This window comes from Mus musculus, chromosome 2 (genome assembly GCF_000001635.26).
Source record: "Mus musculus strain C57BL/6J chromosome 2, GRCm38.p6 C57BL/6J".
NCBI classification, from domain to species: Eukaryota; Metazoa; Chordata; class Mammalia; order Rodentia; family Muridae; genus Mus; species Mus musculus.
Window position 1 is genome coordinate 29,931,747 of NC_000068.7, and position 27,686 is coordinate 29,959,432.

Consider the following 27,686-nt stretch of genomic DNA (forward strand, 5'->3'; position numbering starts at 1 on the left):
TGTCAGACTCCTTTGATTTCCCTTATCCCCTCCTTACTTTATAAATGATCAAGCTGAGTGAGGTGACACATACCTGTCGTAAGCACTCTGTGAGAAAGTCCTTGATGTGTCAATTACCCACCTTTCATTTCATTGTGGGCAAGATAGGCAGCTGCTCTTTGTTGGTTTCAGAAGATAAACCATCTGGTGGCCTGAGGTTAGGCACCCATCAGGCCTCGATGCTTAGGGTTTGCGGAGGATCACTTACAAGCATAGGTGTGGGGTGTGCCTATGTTTGCTATTAAATGCTACCCACTTTCTGGGTGATAAGATTTGGGGCCATTTTTTCTTTTCCTGCATTGAATTCGTGGGAGAGAACACTTGATTAGAATGTGCACATGGGCTAGCCTAGGGTTAGTTTTGGTTTTTCTTTCCATTTTTTTTCCCTCTGTTTTTCAAGACAGGGTTTCTCTGTGTAGTCCTGATTAGAATGTGCACATGGGAGAGCCTAGGGTTGGTTTTTGTTTTTCTTTCCATTTTTTTTCCCTTGGTTTTTTGAGACGGTTTCTCTGTGTAGCCCTGGCTGTCCTGGAACTCACTCTGTAGACCAGGCTGGCCTCAAACTCAGAAATCCACCTGCCTCTGCCTCCCAAGTCCTGGGATTAAAGGCATGAGCCACTACTACCCCCTGCCCCCATTCATTTTAAATTGGATTTGTGTACATATTTTATGTGTGGGTGGCCTGCATGTATGTATGTGCTGTGAAACACACACATGTTCTTGGTGCTCTCTGAAGAGGGCATCAGCATCCCTGGTACTAGAGTTGGGGATGGTTGAGAACCACCATGCATGCTGGCAATTGAAACCATGCTCTCAATAAGAGTAACATGTGTTCAACTGCTGACCCAGCTCATCTCTCCAGCCTCAGGACCCTGCCCATCCACCATCACCAACCAAGTATGTTAAGATGCGGGGGGGCCACCTGATTTTCCAGGCTTTCCAATGCAGAATGCTCCCCCACAAATTCTACCTACACATTGGATCTCTAGACCTTCATTGTCCCCCAGATCTTCAAATGCCTCCAGCCCTGCTAGTGCCTCATTTTCACCAAATGCCCCAAAGCACCCTATATTACCTGAATGTCTCTAAGTGGATCCAGGTCCCCTTAATGCCTCATTATTGCCAAAGACCACAACACACACACATACACACACACACACACACCCCACATGCACACACACACACACACCCCACATGCACACACACACACACACACACACACACACACACACACACATCTTGAAGGATTACAGATGTCTCCAGGATCCCCAGTGAACCCAGGCTTTCAAGTTTGCCCCTGTCCCTCAGCTCCACTTGTGGCTCCTCAGGTCTTTCCAAGGCCACATGTTCCCCAAAAGTCTATCAAGTAGTGGAGAGGTTGCACCAGGTATAGCCCAGAACAAAAGAGTAAGCTGGAAAAATTCTTTGTAAAGTCCAAGTCTCCTTCCTTCAAACAATGCCAGGAGCTGGCACAAAGTGTATATGTGATGGAATACCAGATCTGGATATGGCTTAAGAACAGGAGGTCTAGATACTTTCGGGAGCATCCCCAAAAACATATAAAATCTCCTGGGAATTGAGGTGGGAGAGCCCACACTCACTGCACCAGCAGTGATCCTGTGTCCCCAAGCCTAGCAGATGTTGGCTCCCTCTTTCCACCCAGCACCCCTGGAATCTTCCCATCCCTTCTTCAGTCTTGACTGGTCCTGGGGAACATTCTGGGTGTGGTGCTGGCTGCCCATACCCAGACTACAGCAACCACTGGTCCATTTTCATCAACAAAAGCCATGGACCCAGTTCAATCTGTAGCAGTTTTAGACACATCAGACTCAGCTCCATAGATAAGACTCAGTCCTAGCCAAAGCTCCAGTACTCTGCCACCTTCATAGATCCAACATCAGCTCAAGCTCTCTCAAAAGATGCTGCTTTGAAGATCCATGTAGAATAAAACACTTGCATCCCAGGACCAGTTCTGGAACTGGCAAGCCGGGCATGGTGGCACACGCCTGTAATCCCAGCACTCGGGAGGCAGAGGCAGGCGGATTTCTGAGTTCGAGGCCAGCCTGGTCTACAGAGTGAGGTATGCACCACCACATCCTGGCCACAAAAAAAAAAAGTTGAATTTGGCCTATTGTTTGAGAGGGTTAGAGTTCGTAATTGTGGACTACATAGTACAGAGTTCACATCTGGATCCACACTGGGAGGCATCGGAGGAGCACCAGGAATCACAAGTCCTTTGAAACCCCCAAGCCTACACTAACGAACACCTCCACTAGTAAAGACACAATTTTTCCCAAGCAGTTTCAACACCTGGAGACCAGATAGTCAAATCATGAGCCTATGGCGGCCATTCTCATTCAGGTAACTATAGCATCTCAGCCACTCTCACCCAAGTCCAAAATTCCAGAGATTGGCGCTGGAGAGAGTTCACTGGTTAACTACTGGTTGTGCGAGGGGAAGCATCCATCCAGGACACAGAGGAAAGAACCTTGACTTTATCAAGGTGGGCTGGAGAAATGCAGCTAAGGTGCTGACCACATTTGTGGTCACATCCACCAGCAACAGTCCAGCTCCTTTGACATTCGATTCCTCTGGTCTTAGAAGGCACCTACGGTAATCACATGCACATTTTCATACATGTTGAAAATAAATATACCTTTTCCTGAGAGCCAGGGTCCTACCATATAGCTCTGGGTGGCTCAGAACTCATGTAGACCAGCCTTGTCTTCAACTCAGATCCCCTGCCTCTGCCTCTCATGTGCCAAGACTGAAGGCATGCACCACCATGCCTTGGCTCCTACACAATTTCTCAATAAAAAAAAAAAAAAGTTGTCAAATGTAGACCACCACATGCATGTGTGGGTATGTAATTTCGATTCTATTTTCTGAACTAGTGTAAGCTGTGCACCACAGTGTTGAGCTGTAGAACTGTTTGGATTGGGGTCCATTCCTGGGAAGTTTTTTTCCTAGCTAGGCCTTTTCCTGGCTGTCCTGGAACTTACTCTGTAGACCAGGCTGGCCTGGAACTCAAGAGATCTGCTTGCCTCTGCCTCCTGAGTGCTGGGATTTAAGTTATGTAACGCTTCACCCAGATCATTCTTGGGGGACTCTTGTATTAACGTTTGTAAAATATTTTATTAGAAGTCCAAAGATTTTTTTTTTAGTAAAAAAAGTATGTATGTATGTATGTATGTATGTATGTATGTATGTATGTATGATGTGCGTGCGTAGAGTAAAAGTCCACAAAGAGGGCAATGGAACCGTCTGAGTTGGAGTTTCTGTTGTGAGCTATCATGGGGTGTTGGAAAATGAACCAGGCTCCACCACAAGGACAGTAAGGACTGTTAACGCCCGAACAGAAAAAATACTGCTTGTTCTCTTGAGGTTCTTATCCACCTCAAACCGCTGTCACGGACTCATGAGCAGTAGATGGGTCAAAAACCGCAGAGCATCACCCTGGCAATTGTGACTGCGAGAAATTACATTGAGATTCAGATCCACGTAGGCTCGCTAGTTTAGCCTCAATCCCGCATTCTTGCTCTGGCCAGGGGGCGGCGCTCACTAGTGGGCGGGGCGCTGCTGACGGACAGGTTCTGCGACCGTTACGGAGAGGCTGCGCCGGATGTGGGGCGGACACCCCGGAAGCGGAAGGCGGCGCCACCTCGGCGGCGGATTCGAGGGTTTGTTGTCAGTCGTGTCAGCTGGTGACATGCCATGCCGTCCGATGGTCGCTGCTGGGAAACTCTGAGGGCGCTCCGCAACACCAGCAAAGGCCGCCTGCGCTACGACCGCGAGTGGCTGCTGCGCTACGAGGTGAGCGGCGGCCCGCGGCCCGCGTTTAGCAGGCTCCCTAGTGACCGCGGTGGAGGACCGGGAGTGGGAACGGGACGGGACGGGCTGCGATCCTTTTTTTTTTTATCTTCTGTATTAACTTATTTGCTTGGGCCTTCAGCTGTTAAGCATCACATGTAATAATGTCTTATACTTACCAATGGACATACAAATAGGGTTAACCGTGCCGGGCATAGTGGCGCACGCCTTTAATCCCAGCACTTGGGAGGCAGAGGCAGGCAGATTTCTGAGTTCGAGACCAGCCTGGTCTACAGAGTGAGTTCCAGGACAGCCAGGGATGCCCAGAGAAACCCTGCCTCGAAAAACCAAAAAGAGAAAACAACAACAAGAAGAACAAAAACAAATAAATAGGCTTAACCTTCTTCTCTTTAGGATGTTTTGGAAGAATGCATGTCTCTTCCCAAACTGTCTTCTTACTCTGGATGGGTGGTAGATCACATCCTACCCAACACCTCAGGCCACACGCAAGAGAGTGCTCCTTCTTCTGATAATTCACCATCCTCTGGATCTGCATCTGGCTTGTACCAATCCTCACTACTAAAATCTCCTGTCAGAAGTAGCCCACAATCCCCGTCACCCTCATCACCAAATGGAACCCAGGTAAGGCTTAATTTGCTTAAGACAAAAGACTTGTTGGCTGCAAGGTTGAAATGTTTAGTCACATGACAGTGACTTGGGGGAGACGATTTGTTTCCCATATCATCGTATCATCCACTGTTGGTATGCGTGTATGCGCATGTGTGTGGAGGCCAGAAATCAACTTTAGGTCTTGAGTCTCAGAGGCCTCATCTTGGGTTGTGAGGCAAGTGTCCCTCATTGGCCTGGAGCTCATCAATTAGGATTAACTGGCCAGTAGTCCCAGAAATCATCCTGTCTCTTCTTCTCTAGTGCTGGAACTCTTTTTTTTTTTTTTTTTAAGATTTATTTATTTATTATATGTAAGTACACTGTAGCTGTCCTCAGACACTCCAGAAGAGGGAGTCAGATCTCATTATGGATGGTTGTGAGCCACCATGTGGTTGCTGGGATTTGAACTCCTGACCTTCGGAAGAGCAGTCGGGTGCTCTTACCCACTGAGCCATCTCACCAGCCCTAGTGCTGGAACTCTTAAGTGCATGCCACCATGCCATTTTTATAAGGATCATTAGAGTCAAACCTTAGGCCTTCCCTGCTTGTACTTTACCCATTAATCTATCTCCCCAGCACAGAAGAAACACCAGTTTATTAAAGAGAAGCAGTGTAACACCAGGTGTGGTGGTGCACACCTTTAAGTGCAGCACTTGGAAGGCAGAGGCAGGTGGGGTCCTGTGAATTCAAGACCATCCTGGTCTACAGAGCAACTTCTAGGCCAGCCAGGGCTACATAATGAAACTCTGTCTTTAAAACAAACAAACAAACAAAGAAACGAAAGTTTTGTGCTTCTTAGCCTTTTGGGGAAGATGGAATGTAAATGAGTTAGGGCCAGGAATGGGGAGAGAGAGAGAGAGAGAGAGGAACAACATAGCAAAGTTGATGTCATAATACACAGCGTTCCCTGTTGACTGTTCTCATTGGCAGCATGAACCTGGGAGAGCAGGGCGTAAAAAACGAGGAAGACTGATGTCTCATATGATAACTAACTTTACTCAGAGATTCAGATAACTTATACTCTGAGGGAAAAGTCACCTGGGTACTGTATTCAGTCACAAGGACAAGCCACCAGTGGGAAAACGTTTTTCCTTTTTCCTTAGATGAATTTAAATGAATATTAGCCAGTTGTAATGAATAATCTGAATTAAACCCATTCCTATCTGCTACAGGTAGGAGGGGGCAGTGCATATTCTGAGAACACATCTGTGTGTTGAAACTGAGGTCACAAGACTCTTGTTTTCTTGGAGTTTTCTCACAAGTACTTAGAATTCTCGTACAACTCCATTCTTGGGGTTTTTTGTTTGTTTTGGGTTTTTCGAGACAGGGTTTCTCTGTATAGCCCTGGTTGTCCTGGAAATCACTTTGTAGACCAGGCTGTCCTGGAACTCAGAAATCTCCCTGCCTCTGCCTCCCGAGTGCTGGGATCAAAGGCATGCGCCACCACGCCCGGTGTGTACAACTCCATTCTTAGCCTGTATTCTGACACTAAATTATTTTCATTATTGGTGGCTTATAAATTTAATATTGGTTCCAAAGTTGGGTGTGTTAGAGTTTGGACCTCAAGTGTCCCTCAGAGGATTCTGTGTTGAACTTTGTCCCACTTGCGGCAACATTGAAAGGTGCAGCTTTGAGAAAGTAGGTCATTCTCTTCAGAGAGATACATAGACGGGACGGGCCATAATCTCATGGTTTATCAGGGGTGGGAGCAGTCGCTAGTGCTAACAGCAAGAACTGGGTCCTTGTTTCCTAAATCTAACCCTGGCCCTTTCCTCCACTTAAGGGTGGCTGCTTTTCCCACCACATGCCTCTGCTGTCATGTTCTGCCTTAACACAGCCCAGAACCAGGAAACACATATACAGAAACCATGAGACCATGTACAGAAACCTCTGAATTGCGAGCCAGAAGAAGTCTTGTTTTGGATAGTTTCTTAGGTGAACACCTAGAAAGCTACTCTAACAGAAAGCCAGCAAGGACGTGATCTTTGTCTCTAAAAGACAACATAAGTTTACCATGTTCAAAGCTTACTTATGCCGGGCGTGGTGGCGCACACCTTTGTTCCTAGCACTCGGGAGGCAAAGGCAGGCAGATTTCTGAGTTTGAGGACAGCCTGGTCTACAAAAGTGAGTTCCAGGACACCCAGGGCTATACAGAGAAACCCTATCTCGAAAAACCAAAAAAAAAAAAAAACCAAAAAAAAGCTTACTTATTTCCTCATCTTCTATTTAGAGCACACATGAGTCCCCGTTCACAGAACCTATTGCACCTCAGTCCTCCCGGGCGATCAAAGTGGAAGGTTGCATCCGAATGTACGAATTGGCGCACAGAATGAGAGGAACAGTAAGTGAGAGCAGGGGACGGGGCTTGACACTACAGAGCCACTTTGTGGGAGATTCTCTGGGGAGGATACTAACTGTATGCTAATCATGATTTGCCACCCACTGACAGCTCACTTGGGGAGGTAGTGTGACAGTGAACTCTAACTGAAGTCTGCTTCTATTTTCTGACAGGTAGAAGTTTAAGGTCAACCTTAGCTATAGAACAAGTTTGAGACCAGCACGGGATACATGAAATCCTGTCTCTAAAAAAGATAGAAAGAAAAAGAATAAAAATAAAAACTAACTATAAAGTGTTTTTTTAGAAAAATAAAATATATGGTAAGCAACTTGTGTTACAAAAAAAAAAAAAAAAAAGATAGGAAGACAAAAAAAATTTCAAGGACAAGTCAGTGCTTGAATATAGAGCTTAATAAAAAAGCAGGTGATTCCATGCTCTGGAGTCTTCTGTGTTCTAAGGACGGAGGGTGGAGGTCCAGGAGCAGATGAGCCAGGTGCTGTGCCACAGGGAAAACAGGTGCTGACCCTTCTAGGAGGGCCTGAGGCAATGGCAGGAGGAGCAAGAGAGGAAGGTGCGAGCCCTCTCAGAGATGGCATCGGAGCAGCTAAAGAGGTTTGACGAGCTGAAGGAGCTGAAGCTGCATAAGGAGTTCCAGGACTTACAGGAAGTGATGGAGAAGAGGTGAGTCTTCCTGAGTGCCTGTTGCAAGTATCTGTCTGTGTGATCAGCTTGATGCTTTCCCAGAGCAATCCCAAGGTGAAAAATAGGCAAAGAGGCTTCCAGCCTAGAGAAGTGTACAGCTTTGGAGGAGGCCTAATGTGACAGCAGGGGAGGCGGGAAAGGTCTTGGGGAACACCCCTGATCCTGCCTTGTTTATCAGTACCAGGGAGGCCCTGGGCCATCAGGAGAAGCTGAAAGAGGAGCACCGCCACAGAGCCAAGGTCAGTGCCTGGGACACTTGGCGTGATTGTATCGGTGTCTGTCTCCTGCCTCCTGAGATTTATCAGTCCATCAACAGAGTTCTTCTGGAGACCTGGTCTGCAGTTGTGCTCCTCGGTAGTGGCGCTGTAGTTACTCCTTCATAACTGGGACCAAGGACCCGAGAGGACAGAGGGAAAGGGGAGTGTTTCAGCTCCTGGTTTCACATGGCTCAGAAAGCCTCTGCTCTCTGGGTTTCTCTTTTCTCCTCCTCAGAGCTCAGCCTGCAGGGTAATACTACCCACATTTAAGCAGGCCCTCCCCCTTTGTTGATTGTTCCTAACAATGTTCTCAGAAAGCTGTAGAGGTGTGATTTGCCACTCTCATAGACTCTTTTCCAGCCAGTGAAGCTGAAAATTGCAATTAACTTATATATTGTCCCTGGGGGAGTCTATTTCCTCAGCCCATCTGTGAAAAGATGTAGCTCACTTAGGACTTGAGCAATGTGGAAAGGGAAAGCAACCCAAACCCCAGTGACTGACTTAGTGCCCCTTTCAGTAGATTCTCAACCTAAAGCTTCGAGAGGCAGAGCAGCAGCGTGTGAAGCAGGCAGAGCAGGAGCAGCTTCGGAAGGAGGAAGGTCAGGTCCGTCTGCGCAGCCTGTACTCCCTGCAAGAGGAGGTCCTGCAGCTCAACCAGCAGTTGGATGCCTCCAGTCAGCACAAAGAGCTGCTGAGTGTGGACCTGGCTGCCTTCCAGACCCGGGGCAACCAGCTGTGTGGCCTCATCTCCAGCATCATCCGCACCACCTTGGAGGTGAGGATTACAGAATGACTGTTTCAGGTTAGGCACAGCTGCTTACACTCTAATGTGTTTTGTTGGGCAGTGCTGGTACTGGGAGGCAGAGGCAGGCGGATTTCTGAGTTTGAGGCCAGGTTGGTCTACAGAACGAGTTCCTGGACAGCCAGGGCTACGCAGAGAAACCCTGTTTCTAAGAACAAACAAACAAGATGAAAATTAATAAGTAATGCCTGCCTGTTGGAGGAATACCAGTTGTCCCTTGATAGCGGGATGAGATATGAAGCCATTGGGCATTGGGAAAGTGTTTGCCTTGCTCACACAGCTTCCTGGTAGCCTAGTAAATAAGAGATATAAATACATTCAAATAGAGATTAAACTTATTTTATCTTCATTTTATTCTATATTGTATATTTAGCTGTAAATCCCGAGACAGAAGAACCATTAAGTAGAATGGAAGAAGGAAGCGAGTATCTGACAGTAAGCACAAAATGAACTGACAAGTAAAGGAAATGCCCATTTATGTGAGCACGTGAAAAATGTAAAGATATTACAAATTAGGAAATATTGGCCACATACACTAAATTTGATGTCCTTGATTCAAAAAGCACTCCTGCAGTTTGTGCAGAAGGACAAACTGTTGTCGCTTTCTTTTTCCTCCTCCGAGAACACGAATGAAGCACTGGCAGATGGCTCTGAAAGCCAGGACAAGACTTGCCAGATGGCAGCACCGAGAGGCCTTGCACCTGGGCCTGGTGAACCCAAGCTCATCTCCTCACAAGGTGGCAAGAAAGAGCTAACTTGCTGGAGTTATTTGACTTTTTTGGGGGCGGGGTGTGGGGGGGGTTTCAAGGCAGGGTTTCTCTGTGTAGCTCTGGCTGTCCTGGAACACGCATTGTAGACCAGGCTGGCCTTGAACTCAGAAATCCGCCTGCCTCTGCCTTCCAAGTGCTGGAATTAAAGGCGTGCCCACCACTGCCCGTTATATTTAATACACACACACACACACACACACACACACAAGTGTCTGTCTATGTTCATGTATGTACACTTGTGTGGATTTTCACAGAGGCTAGTTCTGGACCAAGAGTTACTTGTGGCTGTGAGCTCGGAACCACTCAGGTCCTCTGCAAAATCAGTGCATGTTCCTCACTGCTGAGCCGTTTCTCTAGCCCATGGGTTTTTGTTTTTTTGGGTTTTTTTTGTTTTTTGTTTTGGTCTTTTGGGTATTTTTTGTTTGTTTGTTTTGTTGTAGGGTCTTATTGTGTAGCTCAACATGGCTTGGGGCTTAAGACACTGCTCCAAGGATTGAGAGCTAGGATTGCTGACACAATATACTTGGTTTTTTGTTTTTTTTTTTTTGTTTTTTAATTTTTTTTTTTAGATTTATTTATTTATTATATGTAAGTACACTGTAGCTGTCTTCAGACACTCCAGAAGAGGGAGTCAGATCTCATTACGGATGGTTGTGAGCCACCATGTGGTTGCTGGGATTTGAACTCCAGACCTTTGGAAGAGCAGTCGGGTGCTCTTACCCACTGAGCCATCTCACCAGCCCAATATACTTGGTTTTGTCACAGGCTTTTTAAAAAAGACTGCTTTGAGCAGTGTTGCTGAATGCTTCAAAACATCCTGGCCAGCTGCTGTGGGGGTGGTGACTATGATAAACCTTCGGATGCTCTGTTGTGGGCGTACATGTTTAGAAATCAGGAGAATTTTGTGGGGTCAGTGCTCTCTCTATGGGGGGCTGCAGGTATCAAATTCAGGGTGTCATAAGGGTTGTGAAGCAAGGACCTTACCCATTGAGCTATCTCAATGGCTTTTTCTTTCTTTGAAATGGAGACTCACTGTGTAGCCCCGGCTGGTCTCAGAATTGTAGCAGTCTTTCTGCCTCTGCCTCTCAGGTGCTAGGGTTGCAGGCATCAACCACCACTCCCAGCTCTTTGAATTCTTTCTCTTCCCCCCCCCCCCCCACCCCCGCTGTCCTGGAACTCACTCTGTAGACCAGGCCTGCCTCTGCCTCCCAAGTGCTGGAATTAAAGGTGTGCACCATCATGCCTGGCCTTTGAATTCTTAAGAGAACAGGAAATTAGTAGGCACCAACATTTGATCATGTATACTCACTGGTCCAACTGGTCCACTCTAAAAATGTACTGTGTGTAATATGACTCAGCCCCACAAGGGAAGTCAATGTTAAGTATTGTCTCTCACTCTGATAGAGTGGTTATCCCACAGCAGAGAACCAAGCTGAGGCAGAGCGAGCCCTGCAGGAAATGCGGGACCTCCTCTCAGATTTGGAGCAGGAGATCACCAGAGCCTCTCAAGTGAAGAAGAAGCACGAAGAGGAGGCCAAGGTCAAGCGGCAGGAGTCACAGGTGCAGCAGGGGCCAGCGCCTCCCACCCAGACCTCTGCACCCAGCCCAAGCCCAGTAGGAGCACAGAATGAAGGTGGGTTGTGGTGTGGTGTGATGTGATGTGTCATACTACAGAACTGCCCAGGTCATCAGAACTCTTACCTAATGTGTTACGTATAGTTTTGGTTGATCTGGAACCAATTCTGTATTGTACCGTTTTCCGCAGCCCTTGAAAAGCCTGTCTCCATCTAGCAAGGGTGGCATTCCAGACAGTGCTACTGCTGAGCATTTGTTTGGTCGTTTTGGTGTTTTGAGACAAGGTTTTGTTGGGTAACCCTGGCTATCCTGGCACTTACTTTGTGACCAGACTGGCCTGGAACTCACAGAGATCACCTGTTTCTGACCCTTAAGTGCAAGGATTAAAGGATACCAACTCTCTACAGGAGCTGGCTGTGATTTTGCCAGCTCCAGATAGTTCTGTGATTGTGAGATGCTTGGCATTCTGGGGACTTCTCGTCGGGTATATAAATGCTAGGGCCCTTAGAGGTGGGGTAGGTTGCTTGTTGTTAGTTGTGTCCTGAGAAGAAAAACAAATTAGATATCATGGTGGTGAAGATCAAACTTGCCCCAAGGAAGTGAACACTCCTGATCATCAGGAAATCGTCTAATGATAATGTCTTCCCCTCTGACCCCTGACTTTAGTCAGGGATTTCCTTTCCTCTTTATCCTTTCTCCTATCTAGTGCTAGGGGGTTGGAAGAATGGAAGAAAGAAGAACCCCCCAATGTAGCAAACGGCCGGCTACAGCGATCAGCATAGCATTGTGTTTAGACCAGATAGTCAAATCTCTTTCTACTTGCTATAGCAGTGTGACCTGGAAAAGCAGCCTTTCTGTGCCTGTTTCTGGTTAAATGGAAAACGTATTAGTATCGACTCTGTAGTGTGATTGTGACACTGAAGCAGCCAGTGCATAGTGTAGTGCTTAGAACAGTCCTCGTGCAGATGCCGTGTCATACAAGCTCACTGCCACTAAGGCCTGTCTTTTGTTCTCAGACCTGCAGGTGAAGGTGCAAGATAGTACGATGCAGTGGTACCAGCAACTTCAGGATGCTTCTGCCAAGTGTGTGTTGGCCTTCGAGGACCTGACCAGCAGCAAGGATAGTCAGGTAGGGGAGAGATGGGTGGGCAAATTGTGGTGGTGTGCCCTACAGCCTGATGTTGTGAAAGAACATACGTGGTGTGTCATGGTCCTTCATTCTAGCAGCACGTGCTCAGCTCTGGACACCCCCACTTACCAAGTCATCATTCTCTTGACAGACCAAGAAGATAAAGATGGACTTGCAGAAGGCAGCCACCATCCCAGTGAGCCAGATCTCCACCATTGCAGGTGGGTCAGATGGGTGAGAATATTGTCCTTCACTTTGTTGTCTTATATTTGCAAACTCTGATAGCTGTGAGGTTCTTACAGTATTCAGGGCTGGAGAATATGGCTTAGTAGCAGGGCACTTGACAAGTGTATGCAAGGGCCTGGGTTCCATCCCCACTACCACACACATACACATACACACACACACACACACACACACGTTCAGATGTAGGTTGCATCCCTAGGTTTTTCAGTTTTTCTTCTTCAAACAGAAGATAGCTGGGTCTAATAGTACAGGCCTGTAGTTCCAGCTGGTTGAGGGAAAGCTGAGGCTGTAGGATCATAAGTTCAAGTACAGCCTGCATGAAGTGCAACTCAGACCCTGGTTCCTGGCCTCCAGATGGCTTTTAATTTTTCTCGTAAAGAGAACTTGGGAAGGAAGATGGGAGAACACCCACCTAGGAAGTCGCTTATAATCCTCACTCTTTTCCTGTTTGTTCTGTTTTAGCATCTCCAAACTCCAATACGGATGTATTGGTACTCTCCCTTAGGAGAGATGTAGAGAATAAGGCCAGACAAAGAAAGACCCTTTAGAGCTAGGGCTCAGTTTGAGTTTCACACAGCTGTATGTGAGGACTCTAGATTCCAGGCTGTACCAACAAAAAATAGGAGAGCAGCTAGAGAGCCCTCTTGCTTACTGTGCCCAGTGTCCTTTCAGCTTGTTGCCAAAAAAAAAAAAAAAAAAAAAAAAAGCTGAGGAATGTTGGAGACTGTGCCCTGAGGCCATTTGTCCACACTTCCTTCCTGCCCTTTGTGTCCTGAAATTCTTTGTGGAACAGGGCAGAGTATAAATAAACACATCCTGTGCTGGGGGTTAAAGTGTTGTTTTCTTTGTCACTGACAGCAGAGGGGCTGGCTGCTGTGTCCTGCTTGTCCTCATTGCTTCCTCTTGTCACCATAGTCTCACTTCAGCCACAGCCAGGAGACAGAAGCAGCGTGAGCCCCTCTGGAAGGCTGTTTTCTTTTTAGTCTGTTTTAGAGACAGAGGTGGCCTTCCTGCCCTAGTCAGCTCTTGGAAAGGTCTGCCTTTGTTCGTGTCCCCTGTCACCTGCTGGCTGCTGTGTGTTCCCTTCCTCAGCTGGGTTCCTTTTGCAGTTTCTTTCCCTCAGCCTTTAAATGTGCTTGAGTGGCTCAGGCCACAGCCTTGGCTCCCTAGCTCTTGGGATCTTAGTCTCTAGTCCAGCCAGTGTTTGCATTTGGCCTGTGGACTATAAGCTTCTCTCTGAGACAGCTCCTGACGGCTGCTCCCCAGGCCAGCCACCTTCTCCTTTGTGAGTTCTTCAGTCTCCTGGCCCTGCCTTGATTGATTGTAGTGCTTCCACGGGGCCTGCTGTCGCCCCAGAGTTCTGTTTATCCCTTGTAACCCCCATGGTGTCAGATGTTAAGCCAGTGACTCCTAACTCCATCCTGGCTCATTCCTTTTTTCCAAGTTTCAGAGTCTGTAGCAGCCATATTAGGACCTCTCTCCTAGCTGTGTTTCTCCTCTCTCCTAACTAGTATATCTTTTCTGTGCCTCTTTTCCTTCCCTTTCCTTTAAATAGCCGCTTGTCTGATAGACATCAGGAATGGTAGCTGGGAACCGGAAGCAATCCACTTGTCTGTGCCTGTTCTGCTTTGAGCCTTCTGAGACCCGGCATGCTCTGGAACTAGTGTAATAAGGTTAAGTGAGCAGAGCGTGGTGGGCACACCTTTAATCCTAGCACTTGGGAGGCAGAGGCAGGCGGATTTCTGAGTTCGAGGCCAGCCTGGTCTACAGAGTAAGTTCCAGGACAGCCAGGGCTACTCAGAGAAACCCTGTCTCAAAAAACCAAAAAGAAAAAAAAAAAACCCAAGGTTAAGTGAGCAAAAGAAAAAAACAACTTGATTCTCTCACTGAAAATGGCTGATAACAATCAGTGTAGGGAAGATTTCTAAGTGGACATGGGCTGTGGGTATAGTAGCCACGTCCAACATGGGGCAGACGGGCTGGTTGTGAGATCCAGACTTGTTATGGCTCTTGGTAACAGTACTAGCAGGAATGCACTGCGGAGAGACGTTGTCTTAGTCAGGGTCTCTATTCCTGCACAAACATCATGACCAAGAAGCAGTTGGGGAGGAAAGGGTTTATTTAGCTTACTCTTCCACATTGCTTTTCATCACCAATGAAAGTCAGGACTGGAACTCAAGCAGGTCAGGAAGCAGAGTCTGATGCAGAGGCCATGGAGAGATGTTCCTTACTGGCTTGCTCAGCCTGCTCTCTTATAGAACTCAAGACTACCAGCCCAGAGATGGCACCACCCACCAGGGGCCTTTCCCCCTTGATCACTAATTGAGAAAATGCTTTACAGTTGGATCTCATGGAGGCATTTGCTCAACTGAAGCTCCTTTCTCTGTGATAACTCCAGCTGTGTCAAGTTGACACAAAACCCAGCCAGTACAGATGTGTTTAGAGGTGGACACATTTTTTTTTTAAAGATTTATTTATTTATTATATGTAAGTATACTATAGCTGTCTTCAGACACTCCAGAAGAGGTCATCAGATATCGTTACGGATGATTATGAGCCACCATGTGGTTGCTGGGATTTGAACTCGGGACCTTCGGAAGAGCGGTCGGCACTCTTAACCACTGAGCCATCTCGCCAGCCCCAAGGTGGACACATTTAACATCCAAGTTAGTTCATCTATTCTGGAATTACTCATCCTGTCATTTCTGTGATGTCTTCTTAATTCTTTTTTGATTTCTTCCTATATCTCTGGTTTAAGGGATATTTTTGAGTCACTAGTGAAAATATCACTTCTGAAGGGATTATAGGAACTCGATATTTTCAGCTGAAGATGCTGGTCCTTTGATTGTAGGACTAGAGTAATGAACACAAATTCCAGTCTGCTTAAGCACAGGGAGGAGCAGGATTTGTCTTGACAGTAGTCACAGCCCTGTATCCCAAAGCACAGTGGCAATGCCAGGAAGGAGGAACTATAGTTACCATCCCCATCTTAACTGTTCATCTCCAGCCCCGTTTCACATATCACTCATCTCTGGGTCAGGCATCAGGGCAAAGGTCCCAGTAGGCAGTGTTGCAGGAGCAGCCACCTCAAGGATTCTCTCATCATTTAACTTTGTTTACTGAGGGGTTTGGAGTCCGTGGGTTCTTTGTTCTACATACATTTTAGTAAGTGTGGGTGTCAGCTCTGCATTCCTACAGCAGACTTATGAGGTATTAGGATTTATAAACGTAAGGTTCTTTTGGCCTGTGAGTTTTTTTGCTTTGTTTTGGTTTTTTTTTTTTTGTTTGTTTGTTTTGGTTTTTTGAGACAAGGTTTCTCTGAGTAGCCCTTACTCTGTAGAACAGGCTGCCCTTGAACTCAGAAACCTGCCTGCCTCTGTCTTCCGAGGGCTGGGATTAAAGGCATGCGCCACCACTGCCCGGTGGCCTGTGGTTTTAGAGGCATTGTTTTGTGCTGTTAGCCCTGTTGCTTTGGGCACAGCATGATGGGGAACACTGGGCAAGAACCGTGGACCTGGAAGCTGGGAAATGAAAAACAGATGGGATCGAGGTCCTTTAGACTCCTTCCTTCAAGGGTCTGTCTGCTCATCTGAAGACCCCATTCTAGTTCCCACCTGTTAGAAATTACCTCCCATTAGTGCTGTGCTGAGGAGCAAGCCTGTCCCTCATGGAGCTTTGCTGATCAGTTAAATTTCCACCAGTTAGTAGGCAACTGAAAATCCAAATGCCAGGAGTTTACTTCTGAGTCTCTAAGGGATGTCAGCTCCAGAGAAAGAGACATCAGCCAAAGCAGAGAAGACCCTTAAAGGACTTACATGCTCATCTGTGCACGCATTTGTGGAGGCCAAAGATTGACTGGGTGTCTTCCTCTATAGTATGTGGCTTGCTTTCTCCCTCATTTGTGTTCTCTCTTTCTAGGTAGATTGATTTATTTACTTTATGTATGTGAGTGTTTTGCCTGTATATGTCTATGTATCATGTATGTGTCTGGTGCCCAGGAGACTGGAACAGGATATTGGATCCCCTGGAAATGGCATTATGTACAGTTGTGAACTGCCTTGTTGATACTGGGAACCTGGGTCCTATGGAAGAGCAGCCACTTCTTGTGACCACAGAGTCATCTCTCTAACCTCTATTTCTTTGTTTTTAAAGATTTACTTTTATTTATGTGCAAGTAAGTGAAATGACCTCCAAGGCACCAGCTCTCCCTGGAGCTGGGAATCAAATCCAGGTCCTCCACAAAAGCAGTATGTGTTCGTCATTGCTGAACCATCTTCCTAGTTCCTCCACCTTGTGCAGTAAGACAAGGTTTCTCACTGAACCTGGAAATTAACATTTTGGCTAGACCGGCTGATCAGTGGATCCCCAGGATCTGCCTGTCCACCCTCCTAGTGGTGGGGTTTCCAGCCTGTGTTGTCATACTCAGAGTTTACATGACTGCAGGGATTCAAGCTCAGTCCATGGTGGTGCAGCAAGTACTCCATCCACTGAGCCATCTCCCCAACCCACGGTTAGATGTCTAGCTGTGATAGTGTTGGGGCTTAGATTCTAAACTTCTAAACAAATGGATCTCTGTAGGTTCTCTGCTTTGTCACTGTATTGTGAAAGAGATTGGCATGAAGTTGTATGTTGTGACAAGGTCTCATACCGACAGACTAAGCTGGTCTCCGGGTCACTCCATGGCTGAAGCCAGCCTTGAGTACCTGGTCTCTCTGCCCCTTTTCCAAGTGCTGGGACTAAAATAGGTGTGCACTGCCATGTCCAGCTGCAGCTTCATCTTTTTATTGCTTTTTCTTTCCCGTCCAGGTTCAAAGCTGAAGGAGATCTTTGACAAGATCCATAGCCTTCTCTCTGGAAAGCCTGTTCAGTCTGGTGGGCGTTCCGTGTCTGTCACTCTTAACCCTCAGGGGCTGGACTTTGTCCAGTACAAACTGGCAGAGAAATTTGTGGTGAGAAATTTTGTTGTCAGAGGTCTGGGCAGAAGAAGCCGGCAGACAGTACTGAGCCTGGCTGTGGGTACTGATCCTGGCTGCAATACTAATTTGAAATTGTGCCCATTTTTGTGTTCCTAGAAACAAGGGGAGGAGGAAGTGGCCTCTCACCACGAAGCGGCATTCCCCATTGCAGTGGTGGCATCTGGTATCTGGATGCTCCACCCTAAAGTGGGAGACCTCATTCTTGCTCATCTCCACAAGAAGTGTCCATACTCTGTTCCTTTCTACCCAGCTTTCAAGGAAGGGATGGCCTTGGAGGACTATCAAAGGTGAAATGGTTTTCTCCTCTCTCTCACTCTGGGGAAAGTGGTAGCATAAGAATAGGGATGTGTTCTCACTCTTGCCTGCAGCTCCTTCTCACTACTGTTAAGTGTCCTGTCTGAAACCATGACTGGGCTACATAGCAAGAACCCTGTCTCAGAAAAAAGGGTAAAAAAGTAATGTCTTTCATGCAAACTGGACATCTTTTAGGATTTGTAGATTTGGGGTGATAATTGATGATCATCACCGTAGCTTACTGAAGAGAACACTGGATCTGGATCTTAGAATTGATTCATCTGATGACGCCATTTAAATCTCACTGAGAAGCTAGCTAGTTTAGTTAGGGTTATTGTTGCTGTGATAAAACTCCATAACCACAGTGACTTGGGTGGGAAAGAGTTTATTTCACTCACAATTTCATATCACAGTCTATCGTGGAAAATAGGTAGGACAGGAACTCAAGCAGGGCAGGAACCTGGAGGCAGGAACTAATGCAGAGGCCATGGAGGGGCGCTGCTTCCTGGCTTGCTCCTCGAGACTCGCTCAGCCTCCTTTCTCACAATACCCAGGACTGCTAGCACAGGGGTGACATCACCTACAATGGGCTGGGCCCTTCCTCATCAATATACCTTTTCAGGCTTGCCTATAGCTATTTCACAAAGTATTTTCTCAACTGAGGTTCCCTCTTCTAAGGTGACTCTGGCTTTGTCAGATTGATGTAAAACTAGCCAGCACCTAAACCATTTCCATTTAGATCCCATTATAGATAGTGTGAGGCACTATGTGGCTGCTGGGAATTGAACTCGGGATCTTTGGAAGAGCAGACAGTACACTTAACTGCAGAGCCATCTGTCCAGCCCTGAAGCAGTTTTTTTCTATCTGTGAGTGTTCCCTGGTGAGTTTGCTTTGCACAGAACTTTAATACAGATATTTGATGGATGCCAGTGCTTTGTACAGACATATTAATAATATACAATAATGATGCAAAGTGTGACTAGTAGTACCTTTAGCCATAGAAAGAAAGAAACCTCTCTGTCACCCTCATTTTGGTGGCATTCTGAATCTTTTTTTTTTTTTTTTTTTTTTTTTTGGTTTTTTGAGACAGGGTTTCTCTGTGTAGCCCTGGTTGTCCTGGAACTCACTCTGTAGACCAGGCTGGCCTCGAACTCAGAAATCTGCTTGCCTCTGCCTCTTGAGTGCTGGGATTAAAGGCGTGCGCCACTACTGCCTGGCAAGCATTCTGAATCTTATCTTCACACACAGGATGCTTGGCTACCAAGTGACGGATTCCAAGGTTGAGCAACAGGACAACTTTCTAAAACGCATGTCTGGGATGATCCGTCTGTATGCCGCCATCATCCAGCTCCAGTGGCCGTATGGGAACCGGCAGGAGGTAGGTAGACCAGGCCTGCTGGGGTAAGGAGGGTTGTCCAGCATCCACAGCAAGTGCAGCCTTTGTCACTCAGCTCTCTGTTAACTGGGACAAACAGCTTTCATGGAGGAAGCATCTACTGCTTGGTGGCTTACCACAGTTGTGAGAGCTTTCAGATCTTACTTTCCCTTGGTGCGTTTTTTTTGTTTTGTTTTGTTTTGTTTTGTTTGGAGCCATGGTAAGGCAAAGCTTCATGGCAGAAGCACGGGCAGTGCAAAGTTGCTTCTGGCAACTGGCACGTGAAAGATGTGAAGGGATTTTTCCAAAGGGTGGAGGGACATCCCCAGTAACCCCTTCAAGGGTATGTCTGTCCTCAGTGACCTAACTTATTCCAGCTGCGCTTAGCCTCCTGAAGGGCTCACACTTTGAGGTAGTGTCAGAGGCTTGAGACCAAGCCTGTGACTCAGCCTTTTTTGTTTGTTTGTTTTTTTATTTTTTATTTTTTTTTTTGAGACAGGGTTTCTCTGTGTAGCTGTGGAACTCACTTTGTAGACCAGGCTGGCCTCGAACTCAGAAATCCGCCTGCCTCTGCCTCCCAAGCGCTGTGACTAAAGGCATGCACCACCACCGCCTGGCTTGTTTTTGGTTTTGGTTTTTTTGGTTGGTTGGGTTTTTTTTTTTTTTTTTTTTTTGGACTCAGCCTTTGAGAACTCTTGAGAGCTGTCTTTTAAGAGAGACTGTGCTGTGGAATAATGAGGTAAAGAGAATGGTAGGCTCATGGCTGTATTTAGAGTAGTGGATGTTGATTAGTAGGCTACTTTTTTGAGTCAATTTAAAAAGCTCAGTAGCTTCCTCTGTTGAGGCCATAAAGAACTAATGTTAGAACAGATTCTACATGACATTTATAAAAGTTTTATTTATAAAAGTATCAGCCAGCTGTGATGTGCTGCCTATAATCCCAACACTCAGGAAGCGGTAGCAGAAGAATGACAAGTTCTAGGTCACTCTGGATTGCATAGTGAGACCCTGTCACTACACCTAATAAAAATATTAAAAAAAATAAAAAATATGGGGGACTTTTGGGACAGCATTGGAAATGTAAATGAGGAAAATACCTAATAAAGATATTTAAAAAAAAAAAGAAAAAAAAGGAAGAAGAAAAAAAAAAAAGAAAAAAAAAGATATTAAAAAAATAAAAAATATGGGGGACTTTTGGGATAGCATTAGAAATGTAAATGAGGAAAATACCTAATAAAAATATTAAAAAAGACCCTGTCACTACAATACCAAGAATAGACAATTAGTGTGCCGTGAAGAGTCATAGTGGCACAGCTTGAATCTCAGTACTCAGGAAACAGGCAGTAAGTTCAAAGCCAGCCAGTGCCAATGCCAGGAAACCCAGTCTCAAAACAAAAACAAAACCACAAAAACAAAATCGAAATCAACACAAACAAAGTCAAGTGAGGTGATTTACCCCTATGCTTCCATTCTGGAAGACTGGGCCAGGGAGAATTGCCGTGAATTTCAGGTCAGCCTGGGCTACAAAGTTAAGACCCCGTCTGAAAAAAAGAGAAGGTAGTGATGATTCTGTCTATGGACTCCCCAAACAGCACATCAGATATCATGTCATGTTTCACAAGAACTTTGTAAAGTTTCTGGGAGAGCCTGGGCATAAATTAACAATATTTCCAAAAAGAGTTTCCTTAGCTTTTGGTCTTTGTGTTGTGTCTTGTATGTATGGGTTGTATGGCCTTGGGGTTCCTGTTCAGGGCTGAGTGCTTACACTGAGAGTTGTGTTGTGAATACAATGAGAAGAAGTCATGACACAGCTGCTTCTCTTCCAGGCTCATCCTCATGGCTTAAATCATGGCTGGCGCTGGTTGGCCCAGGTCTTAAACATGGAGCCTCTCTCAGATGTGACAGCTACCCTCCTGTTTGACTTCTTGGAGGTAATTCCATTATTAAATGAGAGAAGGGTTGAGGCGGACATGGGTGAAGTGAGTGGGGGCAGCGTGAGTGGACCAAGAATGGGCTCCCGTTACCCAGCTTCTGAGCGTGGAGACAAAACAAGCCTTCATTTTCTTTTTCTCTTCCTGGCCTTGACTTCTCGTTCCCTTAGGCTAAGATGTCCCTTTTTTTTTCCTCCTCTTCATGTTTGTGGGGTCCTTACAGTTGGCAAGGAAAGAGATCCAGGTGAGGGAAGAATGAAATTGGGCTTAGGGAAGTGGTACTGGGCCAAGACTTCTCAGTCTAACATCAGCTGGGGTATTTTTGCCATATTTAAGCATAGCACAATTCTGTGCCAGAAATTTGCCTGCCTCTGCCTCCCAAGTGCTGGGATTAAAGGCGTGTGCCACCACTGCCCGGCTTGGAAAAAAGGTTTTCTATAACACTTACCACAGCCCTGTGAGTACAAGAAAGTTTAAGACATGTTTACATTGAAACGCTTTACAAAGTACATATGGCTTCATCCATAAGATGGGTTGTCGTTGACATAGAAACAATGCTCAAGACAAGGCTCTAGAGAGAAATGACTGAGGTAAAGATAATCCTTGTGGGAGTCCAAATTGGCTTGGCCCTGAGGTAACACAGAAGGCACTTAGGCTGTTGACAAAGGTTTATAGGGAAGGGGTCTGTCTGGGATAAGTCAAATGTAAGTTCTGGAAGATATAGCCTGAGCTGGGTGTGGTAGCGCACACCTTTAATCCCAGTGCTGGCTGGTGAGATGGCTCAGTGGGTAAGAGCACCTGACTGCTCTTCTGAAGGTCCAGAGTTCAAATCCCAGCAACCACATGGTGGCTCACAACCATCTGTAACGAGATCTGACTCCCTCTTCTGGTATGTCTGAAGACAGCTACAGTGTACTTACATATAATAAATAAATAAATCTTTAAAAAAAAAAATCCCAGTGGTCAGGAGCCAGAGGCAGGAGGATTTCTGAGTTCCGAGACCAGCCTGGTCTACAGAGTGAGTTCCATGATAGCCAGGACTACATAGAGAAACCTTGTCTCAAAAAAAACAAAAAACAAAAAAAAAACAAAAAAAACAGATATAGCCTTAGCCAGGCTCCTCAGAAAGCCTGTGATCACCAGGCTATAAAGGATGGCCGTTCCCAGCAGTCCAGGTGGAGGACACGTTAGAAATCTCTTTCCTTTGAAGGATGCCTGCAAGTTTAACTTCCCTGGCTTCTCCGGTGGACATCTGTGTGTACAAGCACTTTTGGCTCTACAGTAATGTACATCCCACCCTAAGCAAAAAACAGACTTCACTTTAGGGAATTGAATAGTGGAACCATGGTAGACTGTGGGGGTGAATCTCCCAAGACCCTGGAAACAGCAACTAGATCACCAGGCACCAACACAGTCTCCCTGGCTCTAGTCTTCCATAAATGTTCTTGCTTCATAAGCCACTTTATTTCCTTGCTTTGTGCACTGTGGAGATGCGCCCTATCCTGGGCTCTCTCTCAGTCTGTTTCTTTACCCAGTGTGGTTGGCGGAATCCGTATCCCATCTTATTCACGTTTTCCAGGAAGAAAATGCAAGCTTGGGTCAGGTATCCTCTCCCTGGAAGCATCATACATTTCTGCCCTTGAGGAACCACTACTATAACTCTCTGGGCTGGAAATGTTACGTGGACCAGACTGGCTGGGAACTAAGAGATCCACTTCTCTTTGCTTCTGAGTAATTAGATGCTAGGCATGCATCACCACGCCCAGCTGAAAGAGCCAGTGCTGAAATAAGCTTCAGGGAGCTGGGCATGGCACTGCATGGCTGTAGTCCCAGCACAAAGGAGCCTCAACAGGAGGATCACAAGGTTGAGATCAGCCCAGGCTACCCAATAAGACTTTGCCTCAAATTAATGACTGGTGAGGGTTTATGCCCTGACAAAACTGAGGCCCTTAGGCCTGTGATTCTAAAAGTCCATAGTTACCTTATAACTCATGACATTATGGTACATTAATGCAGATGCTGAGTCTTTGAGACAAGTAGCATTCTGGATTCTTACTAAGGCTAGGAGGAATGCCATCCCTTCAGAAAGGCTTTGTTCAGTATGGTAAAAGAAGTATTCCTTAAGCCTTGACAGTTGACTTAGGTGGAAGTGTATAATAAATTAGAAGAAAGTTAGGTTTGGTTTTTTTTGGGGGGGGAGGGTGTTTGGTTTGGTTTGGTTTTTCTTTTTTCTTTTTCTTTTTTTTTTTAAGATTTATTTATTATTATATGTAAGTACACTATAGCTGTCTTCAGACACACCAGAAGAGGGAGTCAGATCTTGTTACGGATGGTTGTGAGCCACCATGTGGTTGCTGGGATTTGAACTCTGGACCTTCAGAAGAGCAGTCGGGTGCTCTTACCCACTGAGCCATCTCACCAACCCCTGGTTTGGTTTTTCAAGACTGAGTTTCTCTGTGTAGTCCTGGCTGTCCTGGAACTCACTCTGTAGACCAGGCCTGCTTCTGCCTCCCGAGTGCTGGGATCGTAGGCGTGTGCCACCACGCCTGGCAAAAGTTAGTTTTTTGTTTGTTTGTTTGTTTGGTTTGGTTTGGTTTTTCAAGACAGGGTTTCTCTGCAGCTCTGGCTACCCTGGAACTCAGTTTGTAAATCATCTTGATCTCAGACTCAGAGATCACTGGCCTCTGCCTCCAGAGTGCTGGGATTAAAGGCGTGCGCCTCTGCCCAGCTGGATTTCTCTTTAATGTCACAGATGGGCTTGGGACCTTATTCCTGTGGACAATGTTCACAAGTGAGCTGCCTCTCTGTGCATAGAAAGTTGGGTCTTTTCTGCCTGTCCCCTCGTCAGCTAAATGGCACCGTGGCTAAGGGATTTTGACAGGAAGGACAGGCAAAGGGATGATTGTCTCTCTCTCTTGAGTTGATGTTTGTTTCTGTGCCCTCTAGGTGTGCGGGAACGCCCTTATGAAGCAGTACCAGGTCCAGTTCTGGAAGATGATACTTCTCATCAAAGAGGACTACTTCCCCAGGTATAGGCTTGTTAAGCAGATCACTGGGGAGTTTGTAGGTAATGCCTGAAAGCCAGGCACCATGAATTCTAAAGTACCTGTGCAATAAGCATATATATAAATTTTCCCCCCTTGGCTAAGTTTTTATTTTTGATCTTCTCTTGTCCTTTTGTTTTGTTTTGTTTTGTTTTTTGTGAGTCTTTGTAGCCCAGACTGCCTCAGAGCTCTTCTTGGTCTTCCTGTCTCCGCTCTTTTCTTTTCTTGTTTTTAATTTGTATTTATTCTTCTCTAATACAATATATCCCCATTGCAGCTTCCACTCCCTCCCCTCCTCTTAGTCCCCCTACCTCTCCTCTCCCTTGGATCCACTCCTGCACTTGGGCTTCCCCCAGAGAAGAGCATGCCTCCCAGGGACATTGACTGAACATGGTATAACAAGATACAAAAAAGAGGCAGAAACCTTTATATCAAGGCTGGACGAGGCAACCTAATAGGTGGAAAAGAGTCCCAAGAACAAGCAAAAGAGCCAGACACCCTCAGTCCAACTGTCAGGAGTCCCCACAAAACTCCAAGCCAACAAGCATATATATATATAAAATATGCAGAGGATCTAGAGCAGACCAGTGTAGGCTCCATGATTGCTGTTTCAGTCTCTGTGAGCCCTGCTTACCTGATCACTTGGGCCATGCTCTCCCACCGTGTCTTTGCCCCCTCTGGCTCTTACACTTCCTCTTCCCCATCTTCTGTAGGGTTTCCTGAGCTCTGAGGGGAGGGACCTGATAAGAGACCTCCAACCTGGGTTCTATCTCTGCCAAATGGCTGTGGGTCTTGCATATGCTATATTTTAAAGTTATATTTGTTTGTTTATTAGGGGAATGGGAGGGTGGGTTACACACATGCCATGTTGTGCATATAGTAGCTATGGTTTTCCTTCTATCATGTGGAGTCAAACGTAGGTTAAGTCAAGCTTGATGACAAGAGCCTTAAACCCCGCTGAGCCATCTTACCAGACCAGTGTGGTATTTTTCGACTTATGTGAAAAATGAGATAGTGTTATGATTGATCATGTGCCTAGCATGAGCAAGGGCTTCAGTTTGCACCTCATGATGGATATGGGGATCTGTTTAAAGATAATATTGCCAGGCAGTGATGGCACATGTCTTTAATCCCAGCACTCAGGAAGCTGAGGCCAGCCTGGTCTACAGAGTGAGTTCCAGGATAGCTGGGGCTACATAGAGAAATCCTTTCTGGAAAACAGAGAGAGAGCGGGGCCGGGGGGGGGGGGGGGAAAGAAAGAGAGAGATCTCTTTCTACTCATCCTTCCCTTTTCTTTTTTTGTGCATATTTATTTATTTATATTGGGGGCTAGAGAAATGGCCCAGTGGTTGGGAGCACTGGATGTTCCTCTAGAGGACCTGAGTTCAATTCCCAGCACCCACATGGCAGGTTACAGCTGTCTGTAACTCCAGTTCCAGTGGCTCCACAGTACCAGATATGTATGTGGTACACACATATGTGCATGCAGGCAGAATACCCATACACAGAAAACAAATTGTTTTAAAAAGACTTATTTTCAATTGTGTGAGCATTTAGGAGGTTCAAACACACACACACACAAATATATACACAGCGTATGCAAGTGCCTTCAGAGGCCAGAGAAGTTGGAGCCCCCAGAGCCAGAATTACAGGCAGCTTTGAATTGCCCTTCCTTGGGCTGGGAATTGAACTTGGATCCACTGCAAAACCAATCAGTGCTCTTAACCACCAAGCCATCTCTCAATCTTTTTCTTCTCTTTAATGTTTGAGTAAATAATTTTGGGTTTTGGAGTGGGTTGTTTTTTTCGTTTTTTTAAGATTTATTTATTATTATTATCTGAGTACACTGTCGCTGTCTTCAGATACACCAGAAGAGGGTGTCAGATCTCATTACGGATGGTTGTGAGCCACCATGTGGTTGCTGGGATTTGAACTCAGGGCCTTTGGAAGAGCAGTCGGTGCTCTTAACCAGTGAGCCTCACCTGATGGAGTGTTGAGATTCCTCACAGGAACTACTCACAAGTCTCTCTGTCTCTCCACCTATAGAATTGAAGCCATCACGAGCTCAGGACAGATGGGCTCTTTCATACGTCTGAAGCAGTTCTTGGAGGTAAGATGTTCTATTCCAGCATGCCCCAACTGCAGCCTGGGAAAAACTCGTGTCCTTTAGTCTTGGACCTCCAGACCTGATGCTCTCTCTTCTGTTTTCCCACACACTGCCTTTTGTTTGTAATTCCCTTGTCTTTTAGACCAAAGTATGTCATTTCCTCCCCACATACCACTCTCCACATCGCCTTTCAGGCAGCTGTCCTAAGAGAACAGTAAGCTGTATGCAATGAATCTCTAACAAACTTACTTTTCCTTGTCAGCCAAGGTTCTCCTGTGTGTCTCGGGTCTAGGGACCTATTGAGTGTGGCTACTGAGTCCATGGGCTCATGTGTTGCAAGTTCAGTTGAATTCTGCTCTGTTTGCAAGGACCAGGTCATCTAGAGCTCTGTGAGGTAGTCCACTGATAGCCAGCTTCTAGGAGCCTCGACTACAGAAGTGGTGCCAAATGAGGCTATGCTCTGGGGAAGGAGGGGTGGGCAGACCTAATAACAAGCCTATTTTATTTTGGTCTTCGACAGACCCATCAGGTTTTTTCCTTTTGTCCGTTCTTTTCTTGGTCTAGGCGTTTTTTGCTCAGCATCCCCCATTGTCAAATGCTAGAAGCAACCTTGTTTTCTTTGTGTTTCATGTCCAGAAATGTCTGCAACGAAGGGAGATTCCTGTGCCCAGAGGCTTTCTGACAACCTCCTTCTGGCGCTCCTGATGTCCTCCGTCACACTGTGTGGCAGGAGGGGCAACAATAAAGCAACTGGGACAGCGGGCTTGGAAGAATCATGTCAGATTGAGAAATTCGTCAGTGTGTTTTTATATATCTGTACCCCATGAATAAGGCTTTTATAGTTCACAGCCTCTGTCATTCTCTTGTCAGGTTTGGTAGTTGTGTTGGCGTCACAGACAGATAGAGAAGTGGCCTTTCTAATTCTCACAGGTTACAAAAGAGATAAGAAGGGGCACTTAGCACTTGGCTGCACTTGGTCTCTAGTGTCTGTCGCTCAGAAAGCTGGTGATTCTTTCTCTGCTTGACTCGGACCTGTAGTGAGCCCTCCATTTTCCCTCCACACTGCCCCACTGTTCATACACATACTGAGAAAGAATAAACCGCCAAGAGTCCCTTAAAGTGTCAGGTACTGTTTGCAGTCTGGGGATGAGGTAAAGTGCTTACACTGTGTGGCTTGTGGCGTATGTGTGTATTCAGAAGACATGAATGATGTTGGTGTGGACTGAACCCCAGAGTGTATCAGGGACTGGGTATATGGATCATGACTGGGAGCATGCACTGTAGAGAACTCTGTCCCCTTGATTTAGAATTTGGCCCCTGGCTGGCTGAGGGTGCTGTACTAGATTAGGTACCTTTTTGTTGTTTTTCCAACAAGAATTGAGTTGGGTTGACCATCAGCAGTGCGTGTGCTGGGGTGGAGGAGCTGTCTGTCTCAGTTGGAAGTTGGTGTTTGTTTACAGACACACTAACTCTGCTGCAGAAGCCGAGCCTCTGCTCTGGTCATGAGGGCCTGTGTGGCAGGCATTCTCATTAGCACTCTCGAATGGCTTAAGCATTTTAATTGTGGACTAGAGTTCCCAAAAATGTAATAAAGCTTGAGTTTTAAAAGTTCTGTCCTGATA

General features: G+C 46.2%; 1 protein-coding gene across 1 annotated transcript; it reads left to right on the plus strand.

Moving 5' to 3' along the window:
- The first annotated feature begins 3,662 nt into the window (after positions 1 to 3,662).
- Gle1 (GLE1 RNA export mediator (yeast)) lies at positions 3,663 to 27,686 on the plus strand. Its single transcript, NM_028923.3, has 16 exons — positions 3,663 to 3,852; positions 4,264 to 4,491; positions 6,749 to 6,859; positions 7,389 to 7,537; positions 7,737 to 7,797; positions 8,336 to 8,590; positions 10,792 to 11,020; positions 11,979 to 12,091; positions 12,243 to 12,312; positions 17,144 to 17,286; positions 17,410 to 17,600; positions 18,856 to 18,985; positions 20,809 to 20,913; positions 23,860 to 23,942; positions 26,004 to 26,067; positions 26,701 to 27,686. Exons 1-16 carry the CDS (start codon positions 3,754 to 3,756, stop codon positions 26,767 to 26,769), a joined length of 2,100 nt encoding a protein of 699 aa, NP_083199.1. The 5' UTR covers positions 3,663 to 3,753; the 3' UTR covers positions 26,770 to 27,686.

Excerpts from the sequence above, each read along its gene's own strand:
- Gle1 (NM_028923.3), top strand. The coding sequence starts at position 3,754 with ATGCCGTCCGATGGTCGCTGCTGGGAAACTCTGAGGGCGCTCCGCAAC. Across the intron at positions 7,798-8,335 it reads AGCACCGCCACAGAGCCAAG|ATTCTCAACCTAAAGCTTCG; the intron begins GTCAGTGCCTGG and ends CCCTTTCAGTAG. Across the intron at positions 11,021-11,978 it reads AGTAGGAGCACAGAATGAAG|ACCTGCAGGTGAAGGTGCAA; the intron begins GTGGGTTGTGGT and ends TTTTGTTCTCAG.